Source organism: Suricata suricatta, chromosome 14 (genome assembly GCF_006229205.1).
Source record: "Suricata suricatta isolate VVHF042 chromosome 14, meerkat_22Aug2017_6uvM2_HiC, whole genome shotgun sequence".
Lineage (NCBI taxonomy): Eukaryota > Metazoa > Chordata > Mammalia > Carnivora > Herpestidae > Suricata > Suricata suricatta.
Window position 1 is genome coordinate 47,771,008 of NC_043713.1, and position 17,361 is coordinate 47,788,368.

A 17,361-nucleotide genomic window follows, 5' to 3' on the forward strand; every position below is an offset into this window, starting at 1 on the left:
GTTCACCTGGTATGACGATTACATAAATCTACATGCATGCAACACATTGTATAGAAACTGGCACATAATGCTAGATAAATATTTGCTCGTATTATTTTAGACAAGTCTTTGGAGTGTTAAAGGAAAATAAGAGTAAAACCCGGGGAAAGGGTGGAGAGACAGGGAGGAAAACTCTTAATGGCTAAAGAGAAGACAGAAGGCAAACAACAATGAAAAGTTGGTTGTTTCCAAGAAATAAAAAACCAACTACAAGATATTGAAGCAATGGGCCAAGCAAAGCAAAGCTGTTTTTTCCTTGTTCTGTGGGCTGCTCAGCTGCCAGACGTTTCCATTTTCCGGTCTGGGTCCATATCGCTGTATAAGTTTTGTATCAGGGGCCCCAGACCAAGCAGGTTTGGCATCAGGGGGTGAGGCAGCACCGCCTACAAAGCCCCTCACTTCACGAACATGACCAGGATTCTCCCCACTGTGGTCTGAGGCTAGGAGGCAACAGGAGGACATGGTCTCCATAGATCAAGACTTGAGATGGTGAGAGAACCAGAAGAGACCTAGGACAGTCCAGGCCCCCCAGCTTCCCACAGACCCATCATCGCCCCCGCATATAATCTGCTCGTGAGCCCGTGGGCAGCAAATGCAGCTGGAAGGGACCTGTGTGAGCAACCTTGCTGCCTGACTTCTCCACTTTATGGCTGATCTGGAGACTGAGGTCCAGAGAGAGGAAATGTCTTGGCCAAAGCGAAGGGATCTCAGGGAATCACTGATGACTGAAATATAAGCCTTTCTACTAATTAAACATTATTTCACCTCTAATTGCTATACTATAGCCATTTTCTTAAAAGTTCATTCTTTAAAAACAAGCAAAAAAAAAAAAAAAAAAAGCTTCCAAGCAAAATAAGTATCTCTTGAACCGAAGCAGTGACGTCAGTTGTTGAACGCTCACTTCCCTGTGCCGGCTCCCTGGGCAGGAAGAGCTGTGCAGACCCCCTGACCCACCAGTTCTCCAGTGCAGATATAGGGGATTCCAGAGTCCTCAGTGGGAGCGTGGTTGCTTGCTCAGAGGTTCAAAGTGGACCTACAACATCCTAACTTTTTCCTTTAGAAGCTATTTGTAAGTAACAACCATAATTTATTTCATCCAAAGTCCCTATGAATTTACTTAGGCTTTCAGCCTACTAATATCTTTTTTGAAACAACTGAAGGCACCATGTCCTTCTTTTCCTCTGCAGATCCTACAGACGGCTACCACCTTGGCACTGACCCCCCCAACACCCCCTCCACCACCTCCAGGGACCACAGCAGAAGGGTCTGCTTCAGCTGCAGCTAAAGGTTCAGGCGCACAGAATCCATCTCGAAGCTTCAAGTGGCCAGAGCTGTAGGTACTGAACTTTACCACAGACCCTGTTTTGAAAGATTTCGTCTAGCAAATTTATTAATAATTGTTCTCATTTAAAATCAGCTTCATACTTGACTGCCCATTAGAGCTTCCAAACAACAGAGGCTAGATATATAGTATGTAATAGAATAGTATTGCCACGCTGACTTGATTCTTCAACCCAGAAACAAAACGCATTTTAATTAGCAAGAGCTGCCTTATACTGCATGAATGTTTGATCCCTGCTCCCTCATCTTGCGTCGCCCACATGTGTACATACCTATTATTTCCTTCTCAGAGTCACAGGATCTGAAGACTCCATGGAAAAAGCCAGTACATAGAACGTGGGGCATCAAATCTACCACACTGCCCCAAAAGTAAAAGCAGCCTGGAATCTGGCATAGCCACCAAAGACATGCTGTATGGCCCTCCTAACAGCCAATTTATCTAGGATCTAAAATTACATCAAATTTCCAAGGACAGGGGAAAATATTTCCCATGAGCAGAAAGTTAATTTATTTGCAGGGGGAAATGAATTGCTCCTTTTGCTTTCCTGACCCTCCAGTAGGCACCAGGAAACACGACGTGACCCTGAAGAGAGACCCCAGAGCCTTCGGTTATGTAAGATGACCTAAAATCAGCCAAGGGTGACAGAGAACAGGAATTCTGCAACTCACAGTAATGGGTCTGAGGACTCTAAGCTGAAGTGCCCATCTGTTTAAATGCATCCCCTTTGGAGGGGTACCTGAGTGGCCTCAGTCAGCTGAATGTCCAACCTCAGCTCAGGTCACGAGCTCATGGTGAGTTCAAGCCCTGTGTCAGGGTCTGTGCTGACAGCTCAGAGCCTGGAACCTGCTTCAGATTCTGTGTCTCTGTCTCTCTCTGACCCTCCCCCACTCGTGCTCTGTCTCTCTCTCTCTCAAAAATAAATTTAAAAAAATTAAGAAATAAAAAATTAACAAACTTCTTTACACAATCACAGGTGAGAAAGTTACCACTGAAAAGGCCCCAGATTAAGGGAGTTTGTTGTGTTAGGAAGAAGCCCCATTCCCCTTGCTCTATTCCTTGTAAGTTATTTCATGAAAGCTAGAACACAGAGGGGAAAGAATTCTTTAAAAAAAAAAAAGAGCCTTAGGATCCCCAATGTTGTGTTAGGTTGGGAAGGAGTAACATCTGAGATCACCCCCAGAAAAAAGATTATTTGGAAGTCCCAAGAAGAAAAATTCATTTTCTAATTGGAGCATGTTAACTCGTAACAATTCCCAACTCACCAGAAAGTGCTCCAAGAATGAGAACTAAGAACCATAAGAGGGAGGGAAAAAAAGTCAGTCGGGATAATGATTTTCTTCTGCTGTCACACCAACCCTGTTCTGTAAAGGCCAAACCCAGACTGGTGTCTCCCAAGGGTACTCCCTCCCCTCATCTCTGCCGTCCCCTGAACTGGGGGGATCCCTCATTTCATTCACCCCAGCCTTGTTCAAGAAGTGCAAGTGAGCCAAGGGGCACCAGACCCTCACACGCCACACACTTGTAAATACTCCACAGGGAGTATAAGACATCCCAAACCCCCGTGTGGGAAGAGCTCCTGCCGCCCTCCTTCCAAGTCAACCCTAGTGCTTACTATGGGCCAGGCACTGCTCTAGGCACTTCACATGGATTAGCCTAAGAGTTACGTGTTAATTGGCCTCATTTTACAGCTGAGGAAGATGAGAATGGGGTAACTTGCTCAAGGCCAGAGCTCCTGTGTGCAGAGCAGGGACCTCCAGCCTAAGGGTCTGACTCTGGACCCAGACCATTGCTCTAGCCACCGTATGGTGTGTATGGGCTCCAGGGACCTCCCCCGACACACACTCCCCAGCCTTGAGTCTCACTGGCAACACAACCCACCACAAAGCAAGATTCCCCTCTTTTGAAAGACTCACACTGGCCCCCACAGAATGATTATAATCATACATGAAAAGAAGTGAAGAAATGCCCCATACTTAAGGAGCCAAAATGAAATGCCACCATTGTGTTATGAAACAGTCTCCTGGTTTTCTGAAATCCAAGACTGTTCAGATCCTTTTCTGTCTTCTGCTGAGTGTCAAAGACTTCAACCTCATATGAACATGGAGGCTCGGTGGCACTTTGCAAAAGGAGGAACTAAAAAGGAAAACCATTCTATTTCTGGATCTTAGAGTATATTTCATTCAGAGGAGAAAAAAACTCTGGACTTTTTTAAAATGTTTTTAGGGATTAGCCCTAAACAGAATGCTTGTAATCTCGGATAATCATATAATACTGGGTCCTTTTCACTTATAAAAGTTGTCCCCAGCGCAAATTGAAGGTGATAACTGACTCCATGTGCCAACTTCAAAAAAACCAAGGTATAAGGCAGCTCCAAAAGGACAAGTCATTGAAAGGAAAGCCAAAAGGCAATTTGCAAACATCACACGCATTGTTTTATAGGTGTATCTCTAGCCACATACAGTATCGAAATGAAACTATAAGGGAAGGAACTCACTGTACAGAAGACAAAACAATACCCTTTTTATTTTTAAAACTCTGGTGAAATAGGTTTCCATAGGACATCCCATTCTTTAAAAATTTAATGTAAACCAACCTGCCTGTGGGTTAGTCACACCAGAGACTTCATCGTAGTGCGTACAGATGCCTGGTATTTACAAATGTTATCTGTTAGGTAGTAAAGTTCTGTTGCAATTTTTCCAGCACAAATTCCACAGCAAAATAAAGAGGGGATATTGGTGTTCTTGTATAAAAATTCTTAACAGATGGATAAAGGCAATTTTCCTGAGAGAAGATTTGTTCTTGAAATATTTCTCTTTAACAACTGGAAATATAGAAATGGGATGTAGTTGTAAAAGAAGCATAAGAATGTCTAAGTTAACATTTTTCTTTTAAATTATTTAAGTACCATTAAGTTAAAATGTTTACATTCATTATAAAAAATGTTGTTAAATCTTATGCAAATGATTTAACACTGATTGCTGCAACGCAAATTGCACTTTTTAAAAAAATTATTGTTTACATGGAAGAAAAATACCTTGTTTGCTACCCTGTTTACAAATCCCAACTGACCTCAAGTCAGGCCCACAACATGAACTTTGAGAGACGCCAGTCACAGTGTACGTTACAGGTACAATGCAGTCCTGCACACGGAGTAATAGTTTTGACGAGAAATCTCACAAACTGACTCAGCCTCCAGATGTGTGTACCAAATGGCCTCAAATGGTCTTCTCCATGAAAGCATGTGAAATTCGGGTGTGGAAAAGGTATATGAAGAAATTCTGGAATAACCAAAACCGATCAGAAGAAGCACATGATTTGGGGCAATACACATAAAACCTTTTTTAAAAAAAAAAAAATTCTCTCAATATTCCTTAACAGGCAAGGCCCAGTCTAGTCCGAGTTTCTGGAAGAGGCACAGTGGACGTCAGAGGCCCTGGCAGCCCCAGAGGCAGGCTGGCTGGAAGTGGCCACGGCCAGGGAGGAGGCGACGTGCTGCGGGCCGCACTGGCCCTTCCCCGGCAGCCCTCCATCTTCTCTCCGGCTCTTCAGAGTCAGGGGCTCGGTGGTGAGACAGAGCAAGCCTCTTGGGAAACACATCTCTTTCAAAATAAAGGCACGGAAATCACGCATCAGAGGAATGTTCTGTCAGCATACTCGCCCGGGTTTGGACGGCTTGACAAAATCCCCGCGGGCTCAGGCCAGGGCGAGGGCGCACCAGGAATCCTGTCTCACTGAAGACGTGACTTCGGCCGGCGAGGCCAGGCTGACGCCTATGTACAACCCATCTTGACCTGAGTACTTGAGCTCGCTGTTCTCGGGGTTAGTGCTCTCTCCCGCGCCAGACATCACTGGGGCGCCCGCCTGGCGGAAGAGAAATGGAGAGGAGAAAGAGAAGGGGAGAGACAGTTATCGACAAATCTGTCAGGTGGCACTGTCCGAAAGGCCAGCACGTGGGGACAAAGGAGGCGGGCAGTGTTGCGCGGTGCTACTGACCTGGCCCTAGCCATGTAAACTCTTAGAAACGTTCTCCTGAACTTGAGAACTCGCAGCAGTAACCCCCCGGCAAGATGCGCAGCTGGACAAAGGTAGGAAAAGAAAACTGCAGGAGGCGCATTTGTAAAAAGCGCCAAACTCTCAGCTCTCTGGCAGTGAAACAGACCACACCGCCTAGGTAGGTCTTAAGGATGCCCACCATCTAGTCATTTCAAAAAGAAACTGTAGAGCAACCCCCACCCCACCCCCCCCCACACACAGAAAGTTATACAGCTCAGCAAGGCATGACAAATGAAATTTTTGAGCACTGGCTTCATGGAAAGTGAGCCCACGTGTACACGGGTCTTAATATCGACTGCATTTACCTGAATTCTTTTCAGGGAGAACCAGCCATTTTGAAGGCAGACCTCATTATAAAGAAAATGCTAACATCTTATATCTGTCATGGAGGCAGCAATCATTTGTTAAACAAAAGATCACTCTTCTCTTATTTCATTCATTCCTCCCATGGAAATGAGAAAGGCCAAATAGAAAACATGTTATAATTCAGCAGAATCAAACCAACATAACTAAAATCATGTTTAGACTACAGTTTGAGAAAAAAGTTGCATTTGACTTTAAAAAAAAAAAAAAAACCCTAGCCATAGGACACCTGGTGACTCAGTCGGTTGACTGTCTAACCCTTGACTTTGTGGTATTGAGCCCCACGTGGTCTGTGCTGAGCATGGATGGAGCCTGCTTGGAATTTTCTCCCTCCCTCCCTCTCTCTGTTCACCCCCCATAAGTAATTAAAGGACAGGGGTCAGTGATATCAGCAACGCCCAGAGAGACCGTTCCCCATCCACACAGTGCTCCCAGAGGTTGAAGAAGCCCCAACATGTCAACACAACACGTCTTGCTGCCTCGTCCTTCACCACTCTGAGTTCTAGCACACACCACGTCTGGTGTCAGAACTCGGCCCGCACCCATGCGTCAGCCACAACTGTGACCTACAGAACATTCCGCCTCGCCTCCTCCTGCCAGGTACAGGAAACATGGCGGTGTTTCTCTCGGGATTTGTATGCATGCTACACTCAGATAAGGACTTACAGGATCTATAAGGACACAAGTGAACAGACAGGGTCTCGGGACAGAACAGTGCAATGGCAGCTGGCACAGCTTAGAAGTCTGCACAAACCAGCCTTCCTTCCAACTGAATACTAACCACCCTGTCAGCAGGGCCCTCCTTTTCTTCCAAAGAGAAAAAGACGACAGGAAGGACCACCATTCTCTCAAGTAAGCACACAGCTTTTTGGAGAAAGAATGGAAGCCACTGTGGCTGCAGAAGAGCCATGGGCCAGCATCCCTGTGACAAGATGTGGCACGGCTCCACTGAGAAGGGCAGTCACCTCTGAGGTCTTAGGCCTGATAGCCTGGAACGTGGCCTTACGGTCAGCCAGACGCTGAATGAGGCTCACTGAGAAACTATCAGAGCCCAGAGCAAGCTCAGAAGAACTGCTGGAAGCCACCTGGGGGACAGGACTTCACTCAATCAAGAGACCCCTGCTGCTTCCACGGTCTGGACGAAAGCATCGGGGAAACCCACGGCTGGCAACTGGGGAAACTGCGCAAGGGGTACAGGAGCCCTCCGCACAACCTCTGCAGTTTCTCTGTAAACCTAAAATCGCTCCAAAGCAAAAAGTTTATTAAAAAATAAAGATAAAAATAATAAAAAATTAAAATCTAGCCATGATCCCATACTTAAATCATGGCTTTTTCCTTCTAAGAAGCTCTGAAGCTCATTATTCCTTCCTAGGTTTCAGGGCTTGATTCCATAAATTACTGGATATTTGGGTTTTTTGACATAGCTAGAATGTTTTGCGCTTTTCAAAACATCCATTTGTCTGGCTGAACTGATGGTACATCTCCTTCAGAGCAACACAGGGCACCAGACACAGGCTGAACTAGAAAGTATGCTGAGCCTCCTGGGCTCCATCCGGGGGCCTGGAAGTCAGTGTGGTTCCGCTCTTTCTGGAGCAAAAAGTCTCATTTTTCTCTCCAATCTTCACAATGACTGCATGAGGCTGGACAGCGGGGTCTGGCCATGGGGCTTCTGTCACAGCTAACCAATCCATCCCTTTCTTGGCAAAAATGAGGGTTTGTAAAACTCAGCAACGAGAGTACTACCACACTCAAACTTCTTCTTAAATCAGCACAAACTTAGGGTCTGCTGAGTGGCTCCCTCGGTTAAGCAACTGACTTTAGCTCAAGTCATGATGTCACAGTTGGTGAGTTCAAGTCTTGCGTTGGGGTCATTGCTATCAGCGCAGAGCCTAGATTAGATCCTTTGTCCCCTTCCCTCTTTGCCCCACCCCTGACTCTAGCATGCTCAGACTCTCTCTCAACAACAAACATTTTTAATTAATTAACACTTTATCATAAGACTTAAACTGAGGGCTTTGGGTACATAAAAAAGCAAATTTCACAAAGTCACCAAGATGTTGAAAACTTAGATTTCAAAATAGCTGAAATAATTCTGTCAAACATACCAACAAAGCTACAGATTTGGTTACCCGTATAAATATGGTAATTAACTTTAGCCATTAATTCCAGAATCTCCACTTTGACCAAACCCATCACAGACCCAGTTTTAAATCCCCCCCAAACAAACAAAAGGGTGACACTCCATTACTACTCATTTTAGAAAGGAGCTATCATACAACTGAGTGAGCACAATTATAAATGACCTGTCACACCCAATTTCACGTGGATCTACCTATTCCCAGAAAAAAAGCACATGTGCATTTCTCTGACTAAATCTGGCTTCACCACAGCAAGACTTTCTGAAACAAGAGGGTGCCCGGATTGGCCCAGGAAGCAGCCCGCCTCACATGGCCAGACATGCTGAGACAGCAGAGGAGTCGGCACCACCACAAGCCAGCAACAAGAAACATCAGCCGACATGTTTAGTTAGGAGGGCCAGGTGCTGGGTCTATGAGCCCCAGACAGACAGACATTCCCTGGGAGAGCTCCCAGGCCACATACATACTAGAAAGTAAGAACCATCCCCTGCCTATTATGAGTGATAAATGAGTGGCTGAGACATGGAGATGGAGCAATAGGTCAAAAAGGAACCACCAGGGGGAAAGGATTCCTTGGACCGGCCACACGCAGCCCGCAGTGGTGGGAACCAATGTGGATGTGTGGATGAACTTCCAAGCATTACCCTGGTTCAGGCGCCTACTGCGTGAGGCCACCTCTTGTCATGGTTAAGCATGGAGGGAAGCTGTTATTACTGGTGAGGGAAAGGGGGTTCGGAAGGGGAGCCCTGCAGGACACATTCGCACCCAAACGGAGGGATCAAGCAAAAGGGGCAGGGACACAATGCGGGAGAGGAAACCAAGAAGGAAATGGAAGTTAAAAGACGCATCTATGTCCTGAAGTTATTGCCAAGAATTCAATTCGTTAACACACATAACGCCTTTACAACAGTATCTGACAACAGGAAAACGACAGAAGCAAACAGCACTGTTAGTATTTTATTATTATTAAGGAGCACAGACCTAATTAAATCTCCCCAGTCCCACCCTTCATTAGGTGACCTACCACCATCAACAGTGAAAACCACCTCAACAGTGAGGTCTTTTTTTTTTTTTTAATGTTTATTTTATTTTTGAGAAAGAACGTAAGCTGGGGGGAGGGGTGGGTGGGGGGACAAACTGTCCAAAGCTGGCTCTGTGCTGACAGTATCCAGCGGAACCATCAGACCATGACGTGAGCCGAAGTTGGACACTCAACCAACTGAGCCACCCAAGTGCCCCAGCAGTGACCTTCTCCAAACTGTTACTGACAGCTCTTCAGGGGGGGGGGGAGAAAAAGGTTCTTCTTTCATCCTTCAAAAGGCTCATGGGCCTTCTTCAAATAAACCACATTAAAGAAATCCTAATACCTTGAACATTATTCTTAACACCTGAGCAATAATCCTAAAAGCTACCAACTGAAATACCTATTGTCCTCTTTGTTCAGTCAAAAATAACTATGTCAAAGGGCAGGCAAATCCCAAATTATATGAGTGATGAGTACCTGAAAAACACCAGCTCATTTGAAATCAAGTGACATCTGACTTTCTCAAAAAAAAAGGGGGGGGGGAGGGGGGGACCAAATGCTTGTGCCCAACACCTGAGAATCTTATTTGCAGATGGGGATATACTATTTCAACAGGAAATACTGCAATGTACAGCTTTTTTTGTATATCAATCATACCTCAATAAAAAAAAATCAAATTTTTATGGGGCACCTGGCTGGCTCAGCCAGTAGAACATGAGACTCTTGATCAGGGGGTCATGGGTTCAAGCCCCATGTTGGGAGTACAGCTTACTTTGGTAAGATCTTTGATAAGATCTCATCCATGGCCGGTGGGGCTATATTCTGGTACATGCCTTAGCAGAGCCATCAAGAACTTTATACCCTACCGAGCTCTGTAATTGCACTTCTGGAGTTGTGTTTATAAGACAAGAATTCAAAGGAAGGGAAAGGATACACAAGGGAAGAAAGACATTCATTGCACAGCTACTTATAATAGTGGGAATCATGGATACAGTCTAGCACCAGAAAGATGACGCAAAATGGGGGCGCCTGGGCAGCTCCATCAGTTCAGCATCCAACTTCAGCTCAGGTCATGATCTCACAACCTGTGAGTTTGAGCCCTGCATTGGGCTCTGTGCTGACAGCTCAGAGCCTAGAGCCTGCTTTGGATTCTGTGTCTCCCTCTCTCTCTCTGCCCTTCCCCAGCTCACACTGCCTTTCTCTCTCCTTCAAAAATAAGTAAGCATTAAAACAATTTTTTAAGAAATATGATGCAAAAGTACTTGAGGGAGGAACCAGCCAGGAAAGAGTCCTAAAGTAGCAGGGACAAAATAGGGAGGAACGAGAGTGGAGGAACTAACAGAAAGGAGGGCCAGAAGGGGCCCCCATGCACCCCTGAAGTCACCTCCTCCATGCCACCTGGCAGCGGCTGAAACCTAGCCAGCCACGTACACGTGAAACAAGGTTCCATGTAAATTAGAATACTCGAAACCAGTATTCTAACCATAAGAAATCTAGACCTGGCACAACTCTCCTTAAGACACCTGGCTTATCACATCATTGTTCATCGGAAGTGTCTTTGCCTCTTTAGTGATGTTCAAGAGCTACCTTTGAGAATCAGTACAATTCGGCGAGGAAATCAGAGAAAACTTATGACCCTAGGCCCAAGTACATGCACACAAAATTACAAGCATATATTTCAATTGGTTAATACGTGTGTTTTCCCACATCTAGTTAAAACCTTGAAGACTTTAGTTCAGCAAAAGCAGGTGCTTCCCTAACCGACACCCACCTGACCCAGTCGGTGTTCCTGGACAGAGCAGAGGGGAGCCCCTCAGACTGCCCACAGCTGAATCATCCTTCCTCCTTTTGGTGGGCAGTCCAGGCAGGCAGAGGGCCTTGCTCTTTCTCTGATCAAAGAACATTAGGCGGGTGGGGCAGAAATCTGTTCTGTGTTTCCATTCACAGCTTATCTGCCCTCCACCCTCCCACAGACAACTGAAAATGGAGGCACTTCCTGTTGAAAGAATGTGTTATCAGCACCAGACTCAGCCTGGGCTCAGCACTGAACACAGGCCAGGCTAGGTAGGAGGCCTGGCAGAGCAGCTTGGCTGCAAATCTCCCTCTTAAAGGAATAAACGACTTCAGGGACAACCAGGCTGCTGCAGCCAGGACATAGGAAAATATCCACTAGCCTGTGAAGCAGGCACAGTTCATCTGTAGATCACACGGACTTCTTATTTTTTTCCCCTGTAAGAATAATTTTCGGACATATATCTGAAAAGCCAAGGATTTCTTATCTGATAAACTCACTGAGTCAGTGGCCAGCAGTGTCTGGCTCACAGTAGACTCACCCTCTCTATCAGTTCTTTCTCTGCCTCGACTTCACAGCCCCTCACAGGCAGGCCCAGAGACCACTCTTAAGGTGGCTGGGGCTGGGCAACTCATCAGAGGGAAGGAAACGCTCACAGAACACAGCCACCCCACATAAGAATAACACAGGTTCTCTAGCTTGTGAATTATAAACATAAATTTCATTTTTGAGGAAGGAAACCAAAGAGGAGTCAACTGGGGTGTGTTCAGTCCTCCATGCCGCAATCTCTCAATGGAGCCTTGATCTGAAGAAACAAAACACTGCACCCCGGGCAGGTTGAAGGAGAGTGTGGGATCATTCCCAGAGCAGGAGACTTTGATGATGATCACACTGCCTCTTTAGCTCGAATGCAGACTGTCGGCTTCCATGGCCTCTGATCTGTCCTTCCTACACATCTAAGTAAGCTTGTGGTTCTGGCTTTTTCTTGTGAGGGGAAGCCAGCCATCCCTCACTGCCAATGCTCTCTTTGCTTTTGTAACCTCTAGGTTAGGCTCTTGCAGTGCTTTATAGCAGCCTGCCTCAAGTTAAAAAAAAAAACAAAAAAAAAAAAACCAACCTATGTGTAAATTCCAACAAAAGAGAAACACTTTCAGACAAATCTTAACTTCCACTCTAAAACGTATGGTCATTTCAGTTTGGAAGGAGGTCATAGGACCAGACACAGAAATGACTCACTAATAGTTTAGGAAGTGGCACCAGAAGATACAGAAACACACAGGGTTCTGTCTCCATCAGGTCCGTGAAACCCGTCAATCACAACACCACCCTGTAAGTCTCCCATAACAACCGAAATCGAGAGAACACAGCATCTTCTCCCACAAGAAGGGAGAGTCTCAATCACTACAGCCAATGACCTAATTCAGTTTTTAGTAGAATATTTTACTTATTTTCTTGTAATTTAACAAGCAAACTCTTTAATGGAAGAGTTCACTGGCCACCCACGTGGGCCCTCTCACTGCCTCTGGGCCCGAAAAGGCCAGGTTATATCCAGCCCCAGGACGTTGCCCTTTTCAAGTAGGGAAGGACAATCCTATACAATATACCCTGGGCAAAGGAGCCCATTGTTTCATTGTTTCATCCATCGATACACACAGACCAGGTTTGTCACAGTGATGAAAGGCGCAGCTCAAAGTTTATGAGTGCCCTCGGACCATCAGTAAAATACTAATGTACAAATATAAATGGGTGACTTCCACCACTTGAAGTCACCAGCATTCTAAAGAAAAAGTTTATCTTCTACAATGAATCAAAATGGATGACTCTGTTCTAGTAGAGTGGTAAAGGATTCTGAGGCAAGATTTAAAACCTGGTAAATTAAGATCTTTTATTTAAAAAAAAAAAAAAAACCTGTCTTTTCAGATTGGAGGAGTACCCTACTCTCACCATCTCAATCAGAGAAAGCAGACCATGGTCTGAGAACCGAGCAGCATTTACAAGAAAGCATTATGAAAGTTCTAAGTGTCACAAGGAATGACCGAGGGTTGAAGGGGGAGGGGGAAGGGAGGCAGTGGTAATGGAGGAGGGCACTTGTGGGGAAGAGCACTGGGTGTTATATGGAAACCAATTTGACAATAAACTATTAAAAACTTAAATAAAATTTAAAAAGCAAAAAAAATTTAATGAAAAGATTTGGTAAACCCCACTGTTATTTGCTGATACTTGAGCTTCATTCATTCTCATGTAAACTGCTAATACGTTTAGTTCAGTTTACAGTTGCGTAGTTTTGTAGACTATGTATGTCTCAGTCCGTTGGGGAGAGGGATTCGTTGTAGAAGTTGTGTAACAGTTTGGTAATGAAAGGACCTGTCTTCTGACTGTGTATTCAGGTTCCAATGTATTGTATTTCATGTTCTAATGTGCTTCATCAAACCCAAGATGTTAAATAGATTGGTAGTTTTTGTTGAGTTTTCCCCATAATTATCTAAATGAATATAATGAATTTTAATGCTAACATTGTTTTCAAGGAGATTAAACTTCTTTTTTATTCAAATTTTATGAAATTGGGAAGTGCTATTTTAATAAATAGGTTTTTTTGGTTTTGCACATAACCTCAAGATCTTATTGTCTTCATAATAAAGCAAAACATGAAGCTAAAAAAAAAAAAAGAAAAGAAAAATTGTGGCAATCAGAGTAAAAGTATTTAAAATGTGGTTACTTTGTTAACACAATAGTTCTACATCTCTTAATTTCCCCCATCAGAAAAGTAAGGATTTATTTCTAATGTCTTTGGACGAAAAAGAAAATGCCATGCAAATAAAGCACATCACTAATAACTTCCAAGATTATATTTAAATAGTGCTGTTCTCCTTGAGCTTCAAAGAGGTCTGCAGGCATCTCCCACTTATGCTACACAACGCTCTTAAGGACCAGATGGTAGGAATTACTTTTCCCTTTTAGTAGGAGGAACACAGAGGCTTTACAAAACCTTGGCAGCTTTCCGACAGTCACACACAGAGCTGGAGCTAGCGCCTGGATGCCTGAATGTGCTTCCTTCCAGCTGCTAATCCGTGAACCCCCAGAATAAACTGCAGACCAGACTGAGGCTTCACCATGAATCAAGCAAATAAGCTTCATCAGAGCTTTAAATTAAAAGTGTCTGGGCTTAATAAGATAAAAACATGATTCCGGCACGTGTGCCCCAGCGCTGGTGAAACAATGCCATGTGAGCAACACCTAACACAGCGGCACAGCAAGTAAACGGGCATTTAGACACTCTCAGATACGGACTTGGAACTCTTTACTCTCACAGGACTCCAACAGTGTACCGAGCTCAATACCTGTCGTTTATTTGTTCAAATCTTTCTTAACATCTGAGGTCAGTAAAGTACTCTGCACTCAGTCCCACGAATTCCGCGTGCTGGGTCTGGTGTGATAAGATAGTTGAATTATGAATTATCACATATGCCAACACCTGTCTTTTAAAGTGGATGCTTTTTAAAGTTATTGAAATCTCAGGAAAAGTTTACAGGTAGGTCCAAACATGAACAAAGCTAACAGATTGGATTTAATTCATATCCATTAGATCTTCATATCGTTAGTAGCCCTTCTGGCAGACGCCCATGAGATGCATAATAAATTACTTTGGTTCCAGTAAAGGAATTCATTTTCTTCGAAGATTCATTTAGAAATAACATTTCAGAGCATTCTAAGCCAGATTTCTTAAATTTGGCCATGTTTTCCCGTAACATTATTTCATGTTTTGTGACAATTTGTATATTCTTACAGAGGCAGGGGGGTGGGAGGGGGAAACTGCAAAGATTCTGTAATCTACAGAAACGTTGTGTTCTGAGATGAAGCCTTCTAACCTGAGGCTCTACGAGAAGGTGCATGACGCTGCCCACATGTGTTCCCTACCTCGTATTCTGGCTTTCGGGTTGATAATGAGTCACTTATTAAATAAACCACAGTCCTGTGATAAACTGGGTGGGCAAATATATTACGAACTATTTAAAGAATGATACAGTTGTGTTGCTTCCTAATACACACATTAAGGCACTAGATATTAATGTAGTGCAATGCATTTCTAAGTACTCCTCCTCACCTCCTCACCATCCTCCCCATAACACACAGGCCTGTATGTGCGCGCGCGCACACACACACACACACACACACACACACACAACACAAAAAGAAGGAAGTCTGGAAAAGGCCTTGTGATCAAAATGAAAGTATGTAAACGCCACATGCTTACATGCTCCTTGCCAGGTTGGCGTGTGACTTTCACAGCAAAGGCCAATCTGGTCAGACAGGAACGTGAGTTATTAGAAGGAACTGAAAGAAGAAAGGGAGCCTGGCACACAGGGAGCGTGAAGATAAAATGCCAACAAAATATTTACATTTATGGCTTGTAGAAAGAGGCAAGCGGGATGTTAATAACTGTGATTGGTCAGCTCCCTGGGAGTGGTAGCAGGCCGGAGACCTCAGTTCCAGTCCCGGCTTCCACACCGGCTAGTTCTGTGACCTTATGGAGTCACTCTGGATCCTAGCTTATAAATGAGGCAATAATAATACCTGTCTGCAACGCTCTCACAGACCCTTGCGGGAGATTAATGACTTTTTAACTTTCTTTTTATTCATTTAAAAAAGAATATCATGGACTAATAAACTCTGAGGGAAATAGACACTTGACTATTAAATGCTTTTTCAATGATTTCATAAAAAACTGACTGAAGGCAATTGGGACATTCTGAAAAGTTCCACCAAACTTGGCACTATTGATTGAAATCACACCCTTAGAAGGATGTTAGTACTGCAATCTTGTGTTTGATATTTTTAAGAGAGCTTTTTATAATCACATTAGGGACATCAACTGTTTCACTATCTGTTATTCTTTTATTACCCAGTTAACATACATAGTTTTAGTACTAGAATACATTTTTTGTTTAGAAGTACGATCTTGACAAGAAAATTTGTATAGTGTGCCTTATATATTTGGTTACAAGCAAATCACTTCTCTGATACTGTTTCCCCACCCGTTTCTGCAGGATGATTTCTGATGCTGTTACTAATGACAATTGGTCAGATTTCTTCAAGAAAATATTATTTCTTCTCTCTGAAGATTTCAATGATCACATAATATCACATATTAATCTAGCATGCCATAATAATAACCAGACCCGGGTCCAAAGCCAAGCCCTGCCTCTTAACATGTATACAACCTTGGGCTGTTACTTTGTTCAGAGTCTCACCTCCCCCACCCCCAATCAAAATGGAGATAAAACACCATATGTAGAGTGATAATTATAAATGAAAGAGAAACGGCACCTAAAACACCCGACACGTAATAAGTACTTAAAAGCAGGCTTCTGCTTTGCTATGTCTAGTACCTTATAAATGATGAACCATGGAAAAGAGAAAGATATTCTCAGAAGGAAGAGTATAAAGTTAAAGGCAAGACTAACACTAATGCCCAGCAGTCCTGCAACCTAAGGACACCTGTAAAATATTCAGCTTCAGAAATGAGTGAGTAGGGGCAGCTGGTTGGCACAGTTGGTTGAGTGTCCAGCTTGGGCTCAGGTCATGATCTTGCAGTTCAGGAGTCCAAGCCCTGCGTCCAGCTCTGTGCTGACAGCTGAGAGGCTGGAACCTGTGTCTCCCAATCTCTCTGCTCGTGCTGTCTTTCACTCTCTCAAAAATAAATAAACATCACACACACAAAAAAGGTGAGCAGTAATTTTCTGTCTGCTCCAGAAGCCTCTGGAACCAGAACTGCTCCAGTTCTTCTAGGCAAAGCAATTCCCACTGTTTTGCACGTCCTTCATGAATATACCTTTCAGCTACTCAACTACTGTAGGAAGTTAATAATGCAGGAACTATTATTTTATGACCAATCATAATGCCATAGTAAAGCTAGTGTGATCTAATTACTTGGAGAAAAGGCAGTGGCATATAAATCGGTAATAAAGAAGCTCTGTGACTAACGTGGTGTGTTCCGATTGGCGGCATAGGATGCAAATATTTAACACATAAAATCTACAAATAGAATTTTAAATATTAGCCATTAACCTACAAAGTACATAACCTTTCTCCAGAAGGCCGTAAAGACATTAATTGTTGCCTTAAGATGTTCTTCAGAAGGACATCCAGATAATCTTAAGGAGTGTCCCCCTAAATCGCTGCTGTAGCCACAAGCACTAGGGGGGCACATTAGCTCTTTCAAACCACTTAAGTCCAAGATTTAGCATGATGCAGCTCAGAAGAAGTACTTCTTCGGACAAGGCTGTTGAATAGTTATTACAAGGAGCGACTGCAGTCGGGAAACAGGTCTCGCTAGGCACCTAGAGTCCCGAAAGAATAAATGAGTCAGGAATGAAGAAACCTATTTTGTATCAAGAAAATGACCAAACAGCGAGTAAGGCCCACCCCAAAAGGCACAGAACCAGCCAGCGTCAAATCTGAGATGAGGTCCCTGCCTCAGTGTAAGCAGGTATGCCTCTCATCGTGCAAGCTATTACCAGCAACCAACCACAGAGGTGAGGAAACATTTCCTATCCCAACACACCATGCCTACCTAATATGTCTCCATTCAGAGGAGGATTCACCCGGCAGC

General features: G+C 44.0%; 1 protein-coding gene across 1 annotated transcript in view; it reads right to left on the bottom strand.

Moving 5' to 3' along the window:
• Positions 1-3,790: 3,790 nt before the first annotated feature.
• The window catches only part of GATA6 (GATA binding protein 6), a 30,740-nt gene continuing 17,169 nt past the window's right edge, over positions 3,791-17,361 (bottom strand). Inside the window, exon 8 of the mRNA XM_029921576.1 lies at positions 3,791-5,242. Coding sequence (XP_029777436.1) covers positions 5,075-5,242 — 168 coding nt within the window. The 3' untranslated portion in view covers positions 3,791-5,074. The remainder of the gene's footprint in view (positions 5,243-17,361) is intronic.